The sequence below is a fragment of the Schistocerca nitens genome, chromosome 9 (assembly GCF_023898315.1).
Source record: "Schistocerca nitens isolate TAMUIC-IGC-003100 chromosome 9, iqSchNite1.1, whole genome shotgun sequence".
NCBI lineage: Eukaryota > Metazoa > Arthropoda > Insecta > Orthoptera > Acrididae > Schistocerca > Schistocerca nitens.
In genome coordinates, this window is record NC_064622.1 from 340,022,472 (window position 1) to 340,037,556 (window position 15,085).

Sequence of the window (15,085 nt, forward strand, 5' to 3'; positions counted from 1 at the left end):
TATGCAGCTAAAGTACTGCTGAGAGTGCTAAGTAGAAGGCTATATGTCAAGTTGTATAGATAGATTGGGGAGGTACAGTTCGGATTTAGAAGAAGCAAAGGATCAAGAGATGCTCTTGGTTTGTTAAGAATCATAATGGAATTATATATTCAGAAAAGCAAATTTATGCTGTTTTTATTGATTTGGGAATAGCTTTAGAGAAAGTATAATGGAACAAGCTGGTATTTTGAAGAGGAAAGGAATAGACTGGTAGGAGAGACAGCTGGTACAGAATCGATATTTACAATAGAAAGAAAGAATAAGGATTAGAAATGAAATGTTGGAAGTAAGCGACATTGGAAAGTGCATTAGACAAGATTGTTGTCTCTCACGTTTATTGTTTAATTTATTTCTGGAAGAGATTATTGCGAAAGGCTTAGATGGAAAAAGAAGAGTGAGTATGGGCAGAAAAACAATAAAATGTGTTAAATTTGCTGTTGACGTGGTATTATGACACAAACTGTTAATAAAATGCAAAAATATCTGAATGAGATTGAGTGGAATATGGGATGGGAATCAGTACAGCAAAAACGAAGAGTATGGTGATCAGCAAAGGAAGGAGACAGAAAATATTAAAATAGGATAAGTAATTTTTAGCCAAATAAGAGCATTTAAATATCAGGGAAGCACAATCACTGAATATTTGAGATGCCATTGGGAGGTGAAAACTAGCGAAGGAGTTATTCAATAGGCAGAGGTGATTATTATGTGGCAAAGTAGATAAAGGTCTGAGGCAAAGACTTCGTGGATGTTTTGTCTGTAGTGTGGCAACTCTGTGGAGCAGATTCATGGACACTGAGACAAGAGGGTGAAAAAAAAAAGCTAGAAGCATTTGAGATATGAATGAAGAGGAAAATGGGGAAGATACGCTGGAGAGAGAGTGAGTTATGAATGAATGTTGGAAAGGGTTGGTGAGAGGAGAAGATTGCTGCAGTACATAAGACAAAGGAAAAAAACTGGATGGTACATTTGTTGAGATAGGAGTGCTTGTATCAGATGCTTTGGAAGGTATAGTGTGTGAGAGGAGACTGAGAGGAAGGAAGTACACAAGATGACAAATGACATCAGGGGAAGTGGAAATTATGTGGACCTAAAGAGGTTGGCAGAAGATAGCAGAGCATGGAGAGTTACTATGTGAAAATTTACCTATGGGCAGAACACTGATGATCATGATGAGTTTGAGTCATACAGACCTGAGTTTTTTCAGCACTGGTCTCTTTGCTCCTGGAGGGTGGGGGGAGAGGGCCCTCTGGATCTGCCTAGGCCAATGTCAGAGCAACATGCACAAAGCCAGCCACTATTTGTGTCATCTCCAACCCCACAGCAATTCACCTCACTACTCTATGAAAGTGTGGTCAATCACGACACCAGAGCAGCTCAACAAAGTTGGGAAGCTATCTTATGCAAATCACCATAAATGTCATATCCACCATCATGTCCTCTTTTGAAAAATCCTTACATAAAGATATTAAGTCCTCTATCACTTAGGTCAGCGCTGCATTTGTTTTGAAAATGCTAGTGGCCTGGAATGCTGCTCCTAAGTTTGCCTGCAACTGAGGACTTATACTTCACATATGACTATAGTCTAGCAACAGCACTTTCTTCTTCTTAACATTTTGCACGTTTGTAGGCTTTCTGATGTCTCAGATGATCTCTTGGTTGATATCTACTTTATGTTCCCTATTCCTAATCCCATCTGAGACTCTTCTCTACTAGTACTAGTACTAGTACAGATATCTAGTACTAGTACTAGATACCTGTTTTTAGTGATGATAATAAAACTATCACATTGCATTCTCCTGTTTCCTACCTTCACACTGATTGCCAGTTCCCAACCACTCTTCTCCCCTCTATTTCTCTTGATCCTGATCAATTCCTTCCTTACTTTCTTCGACTGTGTGCTTCCTGCAACTCAGTTAAAATGTTTGTGCCGCATGCTTTGTAGTTCCAGGAGAGAACCTCTTCTGTTTTCCCAATGATCTCCCAACTGCATCCACTCAGTGATAATGTTTCTCACAAAGTTGGTTATAAATCCCCCCCAGTCAATACCTCATAATAGTTCCCACATTTCTCACTCATGGTCAGTTTCGAAAGAAGAATTAAGTTTAAATTTATAGAAGTATTACTGGTTGTAAACAAAAACAATACTTCAGTGTTTTGTGCTTTTCCCACTGTTTTTGTACTGATTCACAGATATCACAGCAAAAGAATAAATCATCACAGTTGTAGCACTGCTTTTAGAGAATTTGTGATACCAAGATTGTTTTGTTAGTTTTTTAAACATTTATAACTCAGAAAATTTAGACTTAGATCACATCTATCCAGTTAATAAATAATACTAAACAGATATAGCAATAGAACTTTAAAAAGTGTAATGGCACTTTTATGCTGACTGTAGACACTACTGAAACTCATAGCTGTGTTGTTTTGAATAAATTCACTATTACGAAAATTTAAATAAAATTTTCGATGTTTACATCATCCAAAATGTCAGCCTCTGTAACAGCTATCAGAATTTCACATAATGAGTTGTTTTTAAGAAAAGTACGATGGTAAATCTAAACGTTAACTTGTATAACAATACTAGATATTGAAAAATATGCAAAACAAAGAAAAATCAGTTAAATACTTCAACTCCTAATAAGTACTGTTTGTGCTTGAAATGTACCAGTGTATCTCACTTGGTGATCATCTTGCTGTCTTGATCATTTCTGAAAGGTTCTCAAAATTTCTTATATTTGTAATGTTTGTATATTCTTGAATACTCTCTGTCTGTATAAATAGCAGTACTCTCCATCCAGAAGTTCATTTCTTTTCTGACTTTATGTCGGTTTTTGTAATAAATGGGCCTTCAGTTCTAAGTGTTGGGCTTAACTGACAACCCTGCATTTGGAATTGGACTTGAGTATGATTATGATATGAAACTCACAGTCATTACATTTACATGCAACATGACATATAAAAGATGAAAATGGGATTTTGGAAACTATTTTGTGCTGTAGTATTTACATGTTACTGCGTGAATCACTTCTGCTGTCGAAAATCGGTTTTCAGATCGTCACTTGTTTTACACATATGGAGTGCAGCAATGAACTGCTCTTTTTTTCCTTTATGGGGGGGGGGAGGCTGCAACGTACAGGCAACCCTCTCTTCAGCCAATGGACAATAAATAAATAAACAGATAGCAGAGATATATACACTGAACTTAAACTTTTTGAAGGTGAAAAGTAAAATGCAAATTTTGAGATATACAATGGGTGATTTATTGCACTAGTAGTTAAAAACAGTGATAATAAAAGGTAAAATGAAATACAATAAGCGCACATTTAAAACACATTAATGAAACACTGATATGAAAAGAAGCACATCCTTGTCACGAGATAAAGAGACAGTTGTTGAAGGGGAAAAGGTTGGCCATTGAAAAGTGTAGGAATGCGGTAGTATAAGGAGGAGGCCTGGTGCACTGCAGCAGTAGGGTAGGAGTAACTATTGGGACAGAAGAGGGAGTGGAGTAGAGAGGGGAACTGGTGGCACTAACAGTTGTTAGGGACAGAGGGTGGGGAAAGAAAAGCAGAAGGGAGAAAAAGGTATAATGATATAAGGGTTGGGAGCGGATGGGATGCCATGATAAGGTGGATTGGTTGGGGTGGACCTGTAGGTGGTAGGATGGGTAAATGTTGAGCAGATTTCGTGATCTGGGACAGGAAGGTGGTTGAAGATTATTTGGGAGAGCATGTAGAAGATGTGTAAGTGGAAGGTTGATATAACATGTTCAGAAAGTTGCTACAGCATATGAGGAGTGGAAAGTAGAGGCCTGGTGCACTGCAGCAGTAGGGTAGGAGTAACTATTGGGACAGAAGAGGGAGTGGAGTAGAGAGGGGAACTGGTGGCACTAACAGTTGTTAGGGACAGAGGGTGGGGAAAGAAAAGCAGAAGGGAGAAAAAGGTATAATGATATAAGGGTTGGGAGCGGATGGGATGCCATGATAAGGTGGATTGGTTGGGGTGGACCTGTAGGTCCACCTGTAGGTTTGTGCAGTCAGCTGTAGCAGCTCCCACCTTCAGGTAGCACAGTGGCAGTTTCAGCTTTGGTGTTTGCATGGGCTTCCAAAATCGGATTTTGTAAACCGATCTCCAAATACCAACTCTGATTGGTCATGTAAACACTCTAAAATCGTTCCTGAACTCCAGTTATAGTTGCTGGTTTTCCACTTAGACAATCAGCTTTTGTTCCTATGTAAACGCATAACTGTTTTTGAAAGGTGATTGAGTTATCAGGTTACATTTCGTTTTTAAAAATTTTCACCTAATATGGACAAGTCTTACTTTTGTACAGTGAATGAGTAGAAGAAACTTTATACATAGCATGCAGCTGTCTACCTCTAACATTTAACTGCAAGGATATAGCGATTGTGCTGACTAAATCACAAACTGGAAAAGCTGTTTTAGAGATGCTTCGTTTTACTGGGCTAGTAAATTTGTTTCAGCCTTAACATGTATAAATGACAACAAAAAACAGTTTCGGAAATTTGATTTTCGTCTTCTAGAAGATGTGCCACATGTAAATATAATCACTTATTATTTTTATTTTTACAGTTGTTTAAAAGTTAAATTATTTCTTCAATTTCATAGTTACATCTTTTATTATTCTATTTTGTTTTCTTTCCATGAAGTTCAGTTCTGTGGTATGCCACACATTAACAACTGCATAAAAATTAAATATGTAAATGACTACGTAATGACTAATAAATTGAAGTTGTATTCATGATTAGCTTGGTTCAAACTCTAGTATGAACAGTCTAATTTCTGCTTCCTAAGTTATACCACAATAGCTCCTTAATGGCACTGCCTTGCTGGCTAAGTTGATAACAGTCACATTAATAAATCCTGAGGTTTGCAGTGCAATCTTCATTCATTATAAGATTTTTCACTGTTGTGTACCACCTCTTTTAAGGTCAGAGGAAGTCAATGGCAATCACATCCACTAGGACCGTTCTTAGTGAAGCACTCTGATGTTCAAATGAACCCTCAGGGTTATATTGCCCATTATGCCTTGTCAACAGTGTCTTAATATACATAAAAATAAAATTTGTCCCAATCAGGTATCAGATTTGGAGACAGTATGTGGAATCTCTTTCTCTACATTGTTGTTGTTGTTGTGGTCTTCAGTCCTGAGGCCTGGTTTGATGCAGCTCTTTCTCTACATAACATTCCCAAAACCCAAATGTTCACCTTAAAAACATTGTGTGATATGGAAAATTCAGAGTTAAAGTGCACCAAGTCAATTTTTCGCTGTTTTAACTAGAACCTACCACTGTATTGTAAAAACATGTCACTTTAGTAGTATTTAACCAAATATATAGTTAAATTTCATTTGCCATATTCCATAAAGCCTCTTTGCGTCAGAAATACAGTCAGTTGTTACCAGAGGTACAGTGAACCAAGCCCACAATAGTGCTGTTTTAGAACATTTCCATATTTATAGTGTATCTTTTTGGTTCAAGTATTTTGTAGAAACTCTTTTGTGTCTTAATAGTTCGATAAAGTCGAAAAAGACTAAAAAATTACAGAAGCCTCTTGAATTGGCAAACATTTACAGACGATGCACAAAACATCAATCATGTTGGACTCATTTCAGACTTGTACCCTGGACAAAATCGAAACGTCAAAAGGACTGTAGCTGCATTAAACTTAATTCAAAAAGATCCTTGCCCAAAAATATAAACAATAGAGTTGTCATTCATTCGTGCTTAAAGATGCTGATTTCAGTATATCGAAAGAATAAGTAAAAAGAAACAATATATTTATATGCCAGAGGATTGGATCAAAATAGTGAATTCAAAAAAGAAGAATAAACCTAAAATTACCGATGTTTGAATGTTCATAAATAAATTTATAAGCACCAAAACTTAGGGAATTTCCATAAACAGCAGAAAAGTGTGCCCACAAAATCATCCTGTCAATTAGATGAATATAACACATCTGAAATTTGAAAAAGATTCATATAGGAAATAGCTTGAAGATTTACTTTATTGCTCCAAAGACCAATGATGTGGATGAGAAAGATGATGAAATCACTTCTGCCATCAACCTTCCAATACATCGGGTGTATTTCGAACCATTCCAGAAAATTTGAAGTAAGCTCCAGTAATGTAATTGTGCGGAATGAGGATGATGGTGACATTGTTTATGTCCAGAATGTTATAAAATTTTTAAATATCCAAATATGACAAATGTAACACTATTATGCACTTCTATGAAAACCTGATGTTTAAAAGGCCTGTATATTAATATAATAAGAAACATTTTTCCCTATTTTGCGGTCTGCAACCAATTTCAAAATACATCTTAAGTCAAATACTTTTCTAAAATTTTCAAAGGGAAAGTGAACGAAATGTGTCTTTCTAAGCAGAAACAGTAATTGGTCAGTAAATTTAATGTCAAATAATAGTCCATTTACACGCTTATTAAACATGTCTGAGTTTTAAGAATGATCTAACCCTCATGGACAATTAATTCAACTGCTTCAACTTATTAGTTTTTTCTCTGAAAATTATCTGTTAGACTTCGGTCACTTTACTTTAAACCCTCCATGTATTGGCCAACTGAGCTGCCCGTCACGTCGTGTTACGTCACATCACATCAAAACATTCCACAGTCCATTTCAAATGACAGGATTCACACAGTCCACCAATGGACCATCCTGTCATGTAAAGATCTCAGGAATAAGCTAACCTATTTTCGCCATGCTCACTCATGTTATAGTAGTAGATTTCCTTGCTGTTGTACGAGGTGTGGCTAGAAAAAAACCGGACCAGTACTGGTGAAACAATAAAACGAATGCAATAAGGCTGAAAGTCGCGTGGCCTGTCACGTGACTCTCGCTCCGCCTACTGCTCGAGTTTCATCTGCCTCCTGCACTCAGTCTGCCCGTGGCGTCTGTTTTAAGTAGTTGATGTTTTGTCTGTGCGTCGGAAAATGTTGAGTGTACAGAAAGAACAGCGTGTTAACATCAAATTTTGTTTCAAACTAGGAAAATCTGCAAGTGAAACGTTTGTAATGTTACAACAAGTGTACGGTGATGATTGTTTATCGCGAACACAAGTGTTTGAGTGGTTTAAACGATTTAAAGATGGCCGCGAAGACACCAGTGATGACACTCGCACTGGCAGACCATTGTCAGCAAAAACTGATGCAAACATTGAAAAAAATCGGTAAACTTGTTCGACACTTTCCTTGTCAACTCCTGTTAACTCAGACACTGCTCTGATTGTTAAACGGCGATCTTGTCGAACAAGTTTACCGATTTTTTCAATGTTTGCATCAGTTTTTGCTGACAATGGTCTGCCAGTGCGAGTGTCATCACTGGTGTCTTCGCGGCCATCTTTAAATCGTTTAAACCACTCAAACACTTGTGTTCGCGACACTTGTTGTAACATTACAAACGTTTCACTTGCAGATTTTCCTAGTTTGAAACAAAATTTGATGTTAACATGCTGTTCTTTCTGTACACTCAACATTTTCCGACGCACAGACAAAACGTCAACTACTTAAAACAGACGCCACGGGCAGACTGAGTGCAGGAGGCAGATGAAACTCGAGCAGTAGGCGGAGCGAGAGTCACGTGACAGGCCACGCGACTTTCAGCCTTATTGCATTCGTTTTATTGTTTCATCAGTACTAGTCCGGTTTTCTTCTAGCCACACCTCGTATCTTCTTATTTTATTACTGTGCTTTGTTTTCGTGGTAAAATGCAAGTGTTCCATAGCGAGTTGGATATTTTTTTTCCACTCAGTGTTCTTCCACGATTGGGGGTCACATATTAGATGTTACAGTAACAGAATGGAGCTGATGCCCAGACTGTATAATACATAAGAAAATATGTTGGCGAAGCCTTTATCATTAAAAAACATTTTAAGTGGAAAAGTCAGCTCCAATGAAAAAGATACATACACTTGTTTGCAAAGTTATTAGTTATGTTAGAAAGAAACATGTATATGGTAAACAGAATCTACTTATTCCATAACAGATACTGTTTGACGTGTTTGTATGTTCGTAAGTAAATAAATGTAGATGTTTTGAAATATTTCACATCTTAAAGCATTTTGTTACATAAAACTGATGAAGAACATAGTTATTTAGTTTACTTTAACCGTTAATAAACTTTATCGTTGTCAGTTCCTCAATTCCACCACTATGCTCCGAGTTTTTTTTTTTTTTTTTTTTTACCACGAATTGCAGCTCATAGCCTCACTTTCCCCATTTGGCAAGGGCTAAAGCCGGGTTCACACAAGCAACAAAAGTGTCGCCACACCTAGTGGGACACTGCAGTTGCATGTATGAACTACTCGTTTTTAGTGGTGCAACTTCAGAGAGGCAACTTTTGTCATGCCGCAAAAAGTGCAACTTGGTTGTACTTTGTTGCGCCACTTTCCTTCCAACACTGCTCCCTGGTGGCAGTATTTCGATATAAGAGAATTCTGTTGCTGTTATGGTGTAGTAATTGCTGCTGTACTCCATTTGATTTCAGTGTGTTTTCATTTTATTACTGAAACAAGTGAAAACAGAGGTCGGCAGACACATTTCTGCAGCTTATGGAACTTCTAGAACAGCACCTACGTTTGATTTTCTACAGCAGTGTGTGTGTGTGTGTGTGTGTGTGTGTGTGGAGGGGGGAGGGTATATTTGCAAACCAATGACATATACTAGAATCTTAAAAGATTTTTAGACGAATACGTAAGTAAACTTCATATATGTAACCAAAACAGTGAGTCGTATAAATTTTGCGACTTGTGAGACAAAGCATTGTATAAATTGTGGATAATATACAGGAAATAGCTTCGAAATGTGTTGTGCCAACTGTTACACCAAAAACTAGTTATTCGAAATGCCTATATCAACGAATACAGTAACATTCTAAATCCTTGGAAGATTGGCTTGTCTGCAGATGATATTTACATGCCAGCTATTGGTTAGTTTGCCACTGCAGACAGCATTTTCGTCTTCGACTGTTATTTCTTTTAAAAATTGTGTTTATCTATGTGCGAAATTTATTTTCGGATACAGCATTTGCGTTTCGGCTTCCTTTTATCTAACTATTCTCACAGCTCTAATGCTATAACCTGCACTAAACGTTCACACATTATTTCATTTGACGCTGTATCAAAAACTGTACAATTACGTAGAATTTGTGGTGTCCTGTGTTAACGGTAGCTCACGATGCCACTACAGAAAACCACATGTTGTAGCACCACCTGTGTCAGCTCGGCTTAAGCGAATTGAGCTGATGTGACGCAGAGTGGGAATACACCCTGACGTGACGGTGCCGTGACCTAACGTGACGTCCAGTGTGGATAGGCCTTATGTCTTTGATTTAGTGCAATGATCACGGATTAAGCGTCGTGAAGGGAAATTTTGAGATACCTGCAACATTTGATGTTCCGCTTGTGGCAACATTGAGAGAATGAAAACAAGTGTGGAAGATTCATGACAGATTTGCGTACAGCGCAAAATTATTTTGTTACTGTTATGTGCATTATTGTGTGAACGTGAGAAGCATGTCAGTGATACTTAACAGCAGGCATCTGCCTGTAGTGAAACTCGTTCCCTGCATACAGAGAACTTTTTCGCATGCTGCTTCGTCCAGTAGTTTGTTTACTGAAACATTTTTTCCAAGTGTCCAGTGTTTGCAAGCAAGAACATTCAAGTCCAACCTCATAATAAAATGGGTTCGCCCGCCGAAGATTCCCTGCATAGATCCAGTAAAGAGCGGCGACCTGGAGCCCGCTGCTGAAGTGGACACGAATCGGCTGCCTCCCGAATTTGAAAAAGTTGAAGCAAGTAAAGAGTAAGTCCTAACGTGAACATCTTATATCTGAGATATGCCTCTTATTAACTGAGCGTATACTATTCCAACCGTAAACATGTGATTATAGTGGTGAGTCGTTTTGATATTGTTGTGGGCGTTTCTGTAGGATACCAGTAATGTTATGTGAGAAACTCCTATCATTTTCCACGAAGCTCGTACCTTACAATCAACAGCTCTGTAGGGCCTCACAATTCATACAGTGTCGACAAAAGAACTTTACTTTTTCACCCAGCCTATATCTTACAGTCAACAGCTTTATCTATCCTCACAATTCATACAGTGATTGAAAAAGAACTTTACTATAGCGTAGTCGTTTCCAGAGGAGAAAAACATTTTACTGTTAGGGAAAACTGTAGATCTTTGCAGGAATGCTATTCGGATTACAGTAAATTTAAATAGGTTTCAGGTAATCTGTAATTATTTAAAGAAGCAAAACACAGGAAAGATTGCAACACTCCAACAAGAAGACATTAAATTTATTCAGAATGGGGCTTCGTATTTCATTTTGAATAAATACCTGTGTTCAGGGGGCAGATGCATAAAAAGACTTTTGTTGGTATTTTTCACTTATGAGCCACATTCTGAGGAAAAAAATTGGAATGCCTCAAAGGTATTGGCATTGGGTCAGGGTGTCATCATAGGTTTCTGTAAATTTAGTTTATTTATTCATCCAAGGATAATCTCGCAATGATATAGAATTTGTCACTTGGTAACACAGCACAAATCACTTGGGCAAAATATACAACACACTACGTACAGAACAAGCTTTATGAGGGTAGGACTGGTAGCCTATGGGAGGGAGATTCCATAGTGACTCGTTACATTTTGAAATCAATGTTTTATTATGTTGACTTGTTATTAGCCTATAAACCCATATTTTCTTTTGTAGATCATCATTGTAAACTGTGTTATTTAAGCAAAGCTCTTGAAGTGTTGTTTAAGGAGGAAAGAGCATTAAAATTAAAGAACAAGAATGTAATTTATGTTGTGACTCATGTTACAAATTTGGGACATTCTATTTCTGATGCGCATTTTAGGTCAAAAGTGTCCTCAAACTATTAGGAGTGTGGATCTGGGTTTTAATCAAAGAAAATGCATATTAGGTTGGCATTCGCAAATTTCTAAAAATATTTATGCCATATGAAATATTGTAATATATTGAAAAAGGTGCATGACTCAACGTTACGTGACTCATGTTACTTGCCACTTCTTGTTGGGAAAACTTTTTTCCTGCAAGCAGAGAAATGAAAATATGACATTAATTGCCAAATAAGATATGCTTAACATTAACCTTTCACTTTTCAAACACTATAAAAAATTATAAGAGCATTACATCTCGGAAAATGAACTGTAAATTCAATTAAAAGTCAGAGAACTGAAAATATTGTCTTGCATTGAGAGCATCAAGTGGATTAATTTCATCACCTTTTACAGGCCATTTCCAATAGTGACCAGCTCACACCAGTGCACTGATTAAGTAAGAATTTCCAAAAAGTGTGTGTACTTCTCCAGCATTGAATTTACTGTCATATTCTACTTTGTACCAGTCTCCAACTTTCACACTTTGTATATAATTTTTAACATTTTTATGCAGCGACAGCAACTGATATTGTTTATATAAGAATATACAGCCTACAGTTGCAGGTTAACTTTGTCGTTTACCTAGGTTTCAATGTTAGTAATAACGTCGTCTTCAGAACATAAAATATTATTTTAAATGTTTGCCTAAAACAAGCCATGTCCTTAGTCAACTTTATAAAAGTTGATGCATAACCATAAGATTTTGTCACTTCTATTAAACAAGTTGTAGCAAATTCTCTTTAAGCCTTCGTCGAGGCCCATACAACGGGCTTAAAGAGAATTTGCTACAACCTGTTTAATAGAAGTGACAAACCTTATGGTTATGCATCAAGTTTTATAAAGTTGATTTAGGGCATGGCTTGTTTTAGGCAAACATTTAAATAATATTTTATGTTCTGAAGAAGACGTTATTATTAACATTGAAACCTAGGTAAACGATAAAGTTAACCTGCAACTGTAGGCTGTATATTCTTATATACACTTTCTATAGTTTCTTGAGTATGATTATCTGCAGCACCAAAATTCTTTGGAGACAGCAGATATGTTTGTATTGCTCATTTCTTGTAGTGAAAGGAGTGAATGCTTTTTATGTATGATGCTGAAGAAAATATTTGAAAAAGATTAAGTTTCACATTGATTCCTTGAATTTCATCAATAGACACATGAAAAACCTGTGTAATTGTGGTACTTGCAGCTACCTGAGCCAAAGTTGATGCATCAGCTACTAAGAATTTTCACTTTTTTTCTGCATTCACCACTAGTCGTTCCACAACTGCACCAATTTGAACGATTACACCCCGTTCGGTTGACATCCGCATACGGTGCAGTTATATTACCATCACAAGTACCAGTTGCATCACACTCTGTGCCACAAACAGTGGCAACAGAATACATCCACCCCTTGGTGGGAGGAGGAAAATCTCCTTCCATTGCTCTCAAAGCACCTATTTTGGGAGCAAGCCCCCCCCCCCCAAACGCAGGGGGACATTGGTCCCCTCCCACCAGCCAGAGAAGCAACAGCCTCCTCCGGCTCCTCTCGTGCAGAAGGGGTCCCTTGGGACCATCTCTCCCAAAGTCTCCACTAATGCCACAGCGGACACTCACCAGTGGCTAAAGGAGCCAAAAACTGCTGGACAAAGAGCTTCACAGTCTTCCTCCGTGCCTGAAGCTACTTCGGGGGAAGTCCTCCCAGCAAGCCCCTAAAGAGAAATGAGAGGGCAAGCAAACAAGGAAGTCTACTATGAAAAAGGACCCTCGAGTGGCCCCAACATCACCACTCCATACCAATTCTGCACCTGCAGATGAGGTGGATATCTCAGCGTCCCCTGAGGACCTGGATCTCACACACGCCTCATCCGCCATAGGAATGGATAAAAATACTCAATCAGTGGCAGCAGGTGACCCTGAGGTGTAACCCTCCTCCTTGCGTGCTTCATGCCTTCCCAGCCTCAAGATATCGTCATCCTCCAGTGGAACTGCTGCGGTTTTTTCCACCGCATGGCTGAGCTACAGCAACTGTTAAGATTTACACATGCTTTCTGCATTGCCCTCCAGGAAACCTGATTCCCGGCAATGCGGACCCCTGTCCTTCGCGGCTGTATGGGTATTACCAAAATCGTAGCGACTATAATAGGGTGTCAGGTGAAGTTTGTGTCTATGTCCAGAACTCAGTATGCAATGAACCTGTGCCTCTTCTAACCCTCTTGAAGCTGTGGCTGTCAGGATAAGGACGACACAGGAAATAATTGTCTACAATGTATATTTTCTTCCAGATGGTGCAGTACCTCTGAATGTGTTGGCTGCACTGATTCAACTCCCTAAACCTTTCTTACTTTTGGGACATTTTAACGCCCATAACCCCTTGTGGGACCGAGCGAGGTGGCGCAGTGGTTAGACACTGGACTCGCATTCGGAAGGACGGCGGTTCAATCCCGCGTCCGGCCATCCTGATTTAGGTTTTCCGTGCTTTCCCTAAATCACTCCAGGCAAATGCCGGGATGGTTCCTCTCAAAGGGCACGGCCGACTTCCTTCCCCATCCTTCCCTAATCCGATGAGACCGATGACCAAGCTGTCTGGTCTTCCCCAAACCAACCAACCCCTTGTGGGGTGGCACTGTGCTTACTGGCCCACATAGAAATGTCAAAACTTTACTCTCTCAACTCGACGTCTGCCTCTCAAATACTGGGGCACCCACACATTTCACTGTGGCTCATGGCACTTACTCGGCCATTGATTTATCCCTCTGCAGCCCATGATGACTTGTATGGTAGTGACCACTTTCCCATCTTCCTGTCATTCCCCCAGTGCCATCTTTCGCACCCTCAAACAGTGGATGGAAAAGAAAGCCCTCTTGTTCACTGAACGTAACAATGAACCCTACATTTTCAGAGTGGGAGCTCTTCAGCGTCCTTCCACATTGCCCCGACACAGCTCCTGGGCCAGATTGGATCTACAGTCAGATGATCAAACATCTCCCGTCCAACTACAAGTGACATCTCCTCGTCATCTTCAACCGGATCTTGGGTGATGGCGTCTTTCATCGCAGTGGCAGAAGAGCACCATCATTGCAGTGCTCAAACCCAGTAAAAACCCACTTGATGTGGAGAGCTATTGGCCCATCAGCCTCACCAACGTTCTTTGTAAGCTGTTAGAACATGTTGGGTCCTGGAGTCATTTGGCTTACTGGCTCCATTCCAGGGCTGTTTCTGCCAGGGTCACTCTACCATTTTTGATTTACATAAAGCTTACGACACTATCTGGCGACATCATATCCTTTCAAATAACTTCCGGGAATTCAGCCAGGTAACACTTTCAGCGACCGCCGATATTTCGGCGGGAGAACACCCTGCCATTTTCAAGGCAAAATGGCGGGGTGTTCTCCCGCCGAAATATCGGCGGTCGCTGAAAGTGTTACCTGGCTGAATTCCCGGAAGTTATTTGAAAGTTGTATACGCCAGGAGAAACTCAGGTATCATATCCTTGTCACATTATATGGGTGGGGTCTCTTGGGCCCGCTCCCAATTTTTATCAAAATTTCCTATTGCTCCATACTTTCCATGTCGAAGTTGGAGTCTCCTATAGTTCCCCCAAATCCAGGAGAATGGGGTACCGCAGGGCTCTGTATTGAGTGTATCTCTATTTGTAGTGGCCATTAACAGTCTAGCAGCAGCTGTCGGGCCATCGGTCTCACCTTCTCTGTATGCAGACGACTTCTGCTTTTCGTACTGCTCCTCCAGTACTGGTGTTGTCAATCGGCACCTACAGGGAGCCATCCACAAGGCGCAGTCATGGGCTCTAACCCAAGGCTTCCAGTTTTTAGGACTGGTTTTCAATGCCCGATTGATGTGGCTCCCTCATCTTCATCAGCTGAAGGGGAAGTGCTGGCAGCACCTCAATGCCCTCCACAGCCTGAGCAACACCAACTGGGGTGAAGATCACTCTACACTGCTGCAGCTCTACAGAGCCCTTGTTCAATCCTGCTAGACTACGGGAGTCTGGTTTATGGTTTGGTGCTGCCCTCAGCATTGCGCGTTTACTTGACCCACTGCACCGCTTGGCGTTCGACTGGCAAGAGGAGCTTTTAGGACGAGTCCAGT

At 39.6% G+C, this 15,085-nt stretch overlaps 1 protein-coding gene across 1 annotated transcript in view; it reads left to right on the plus strand.

Annotated features, from left to right (window-relative positions):
- The first annotated feature begins 9,405 nt into the window (after positions 1 to 9,405).
- LOC126203175 (28S ribosomal protein S15, mitochondrial) overlaps positions 9,406 to 15,085 on the plus strand; it is a 37,710-nt gene continuing 32,030 nt past the window's right edge. The window contains exon 1 of the mRNA XM_049937416.1: positions 9,406 to 9,886. Coding sequence (XP_049793373.1) covers positions 9,597 to 9,886 — 290 coding nt within the window. The 5' untranslated portion in view covers positions 9,406 to 9,596. The remainder of the gene's footprint in view (positions 9,887 to 15,085) is intronic.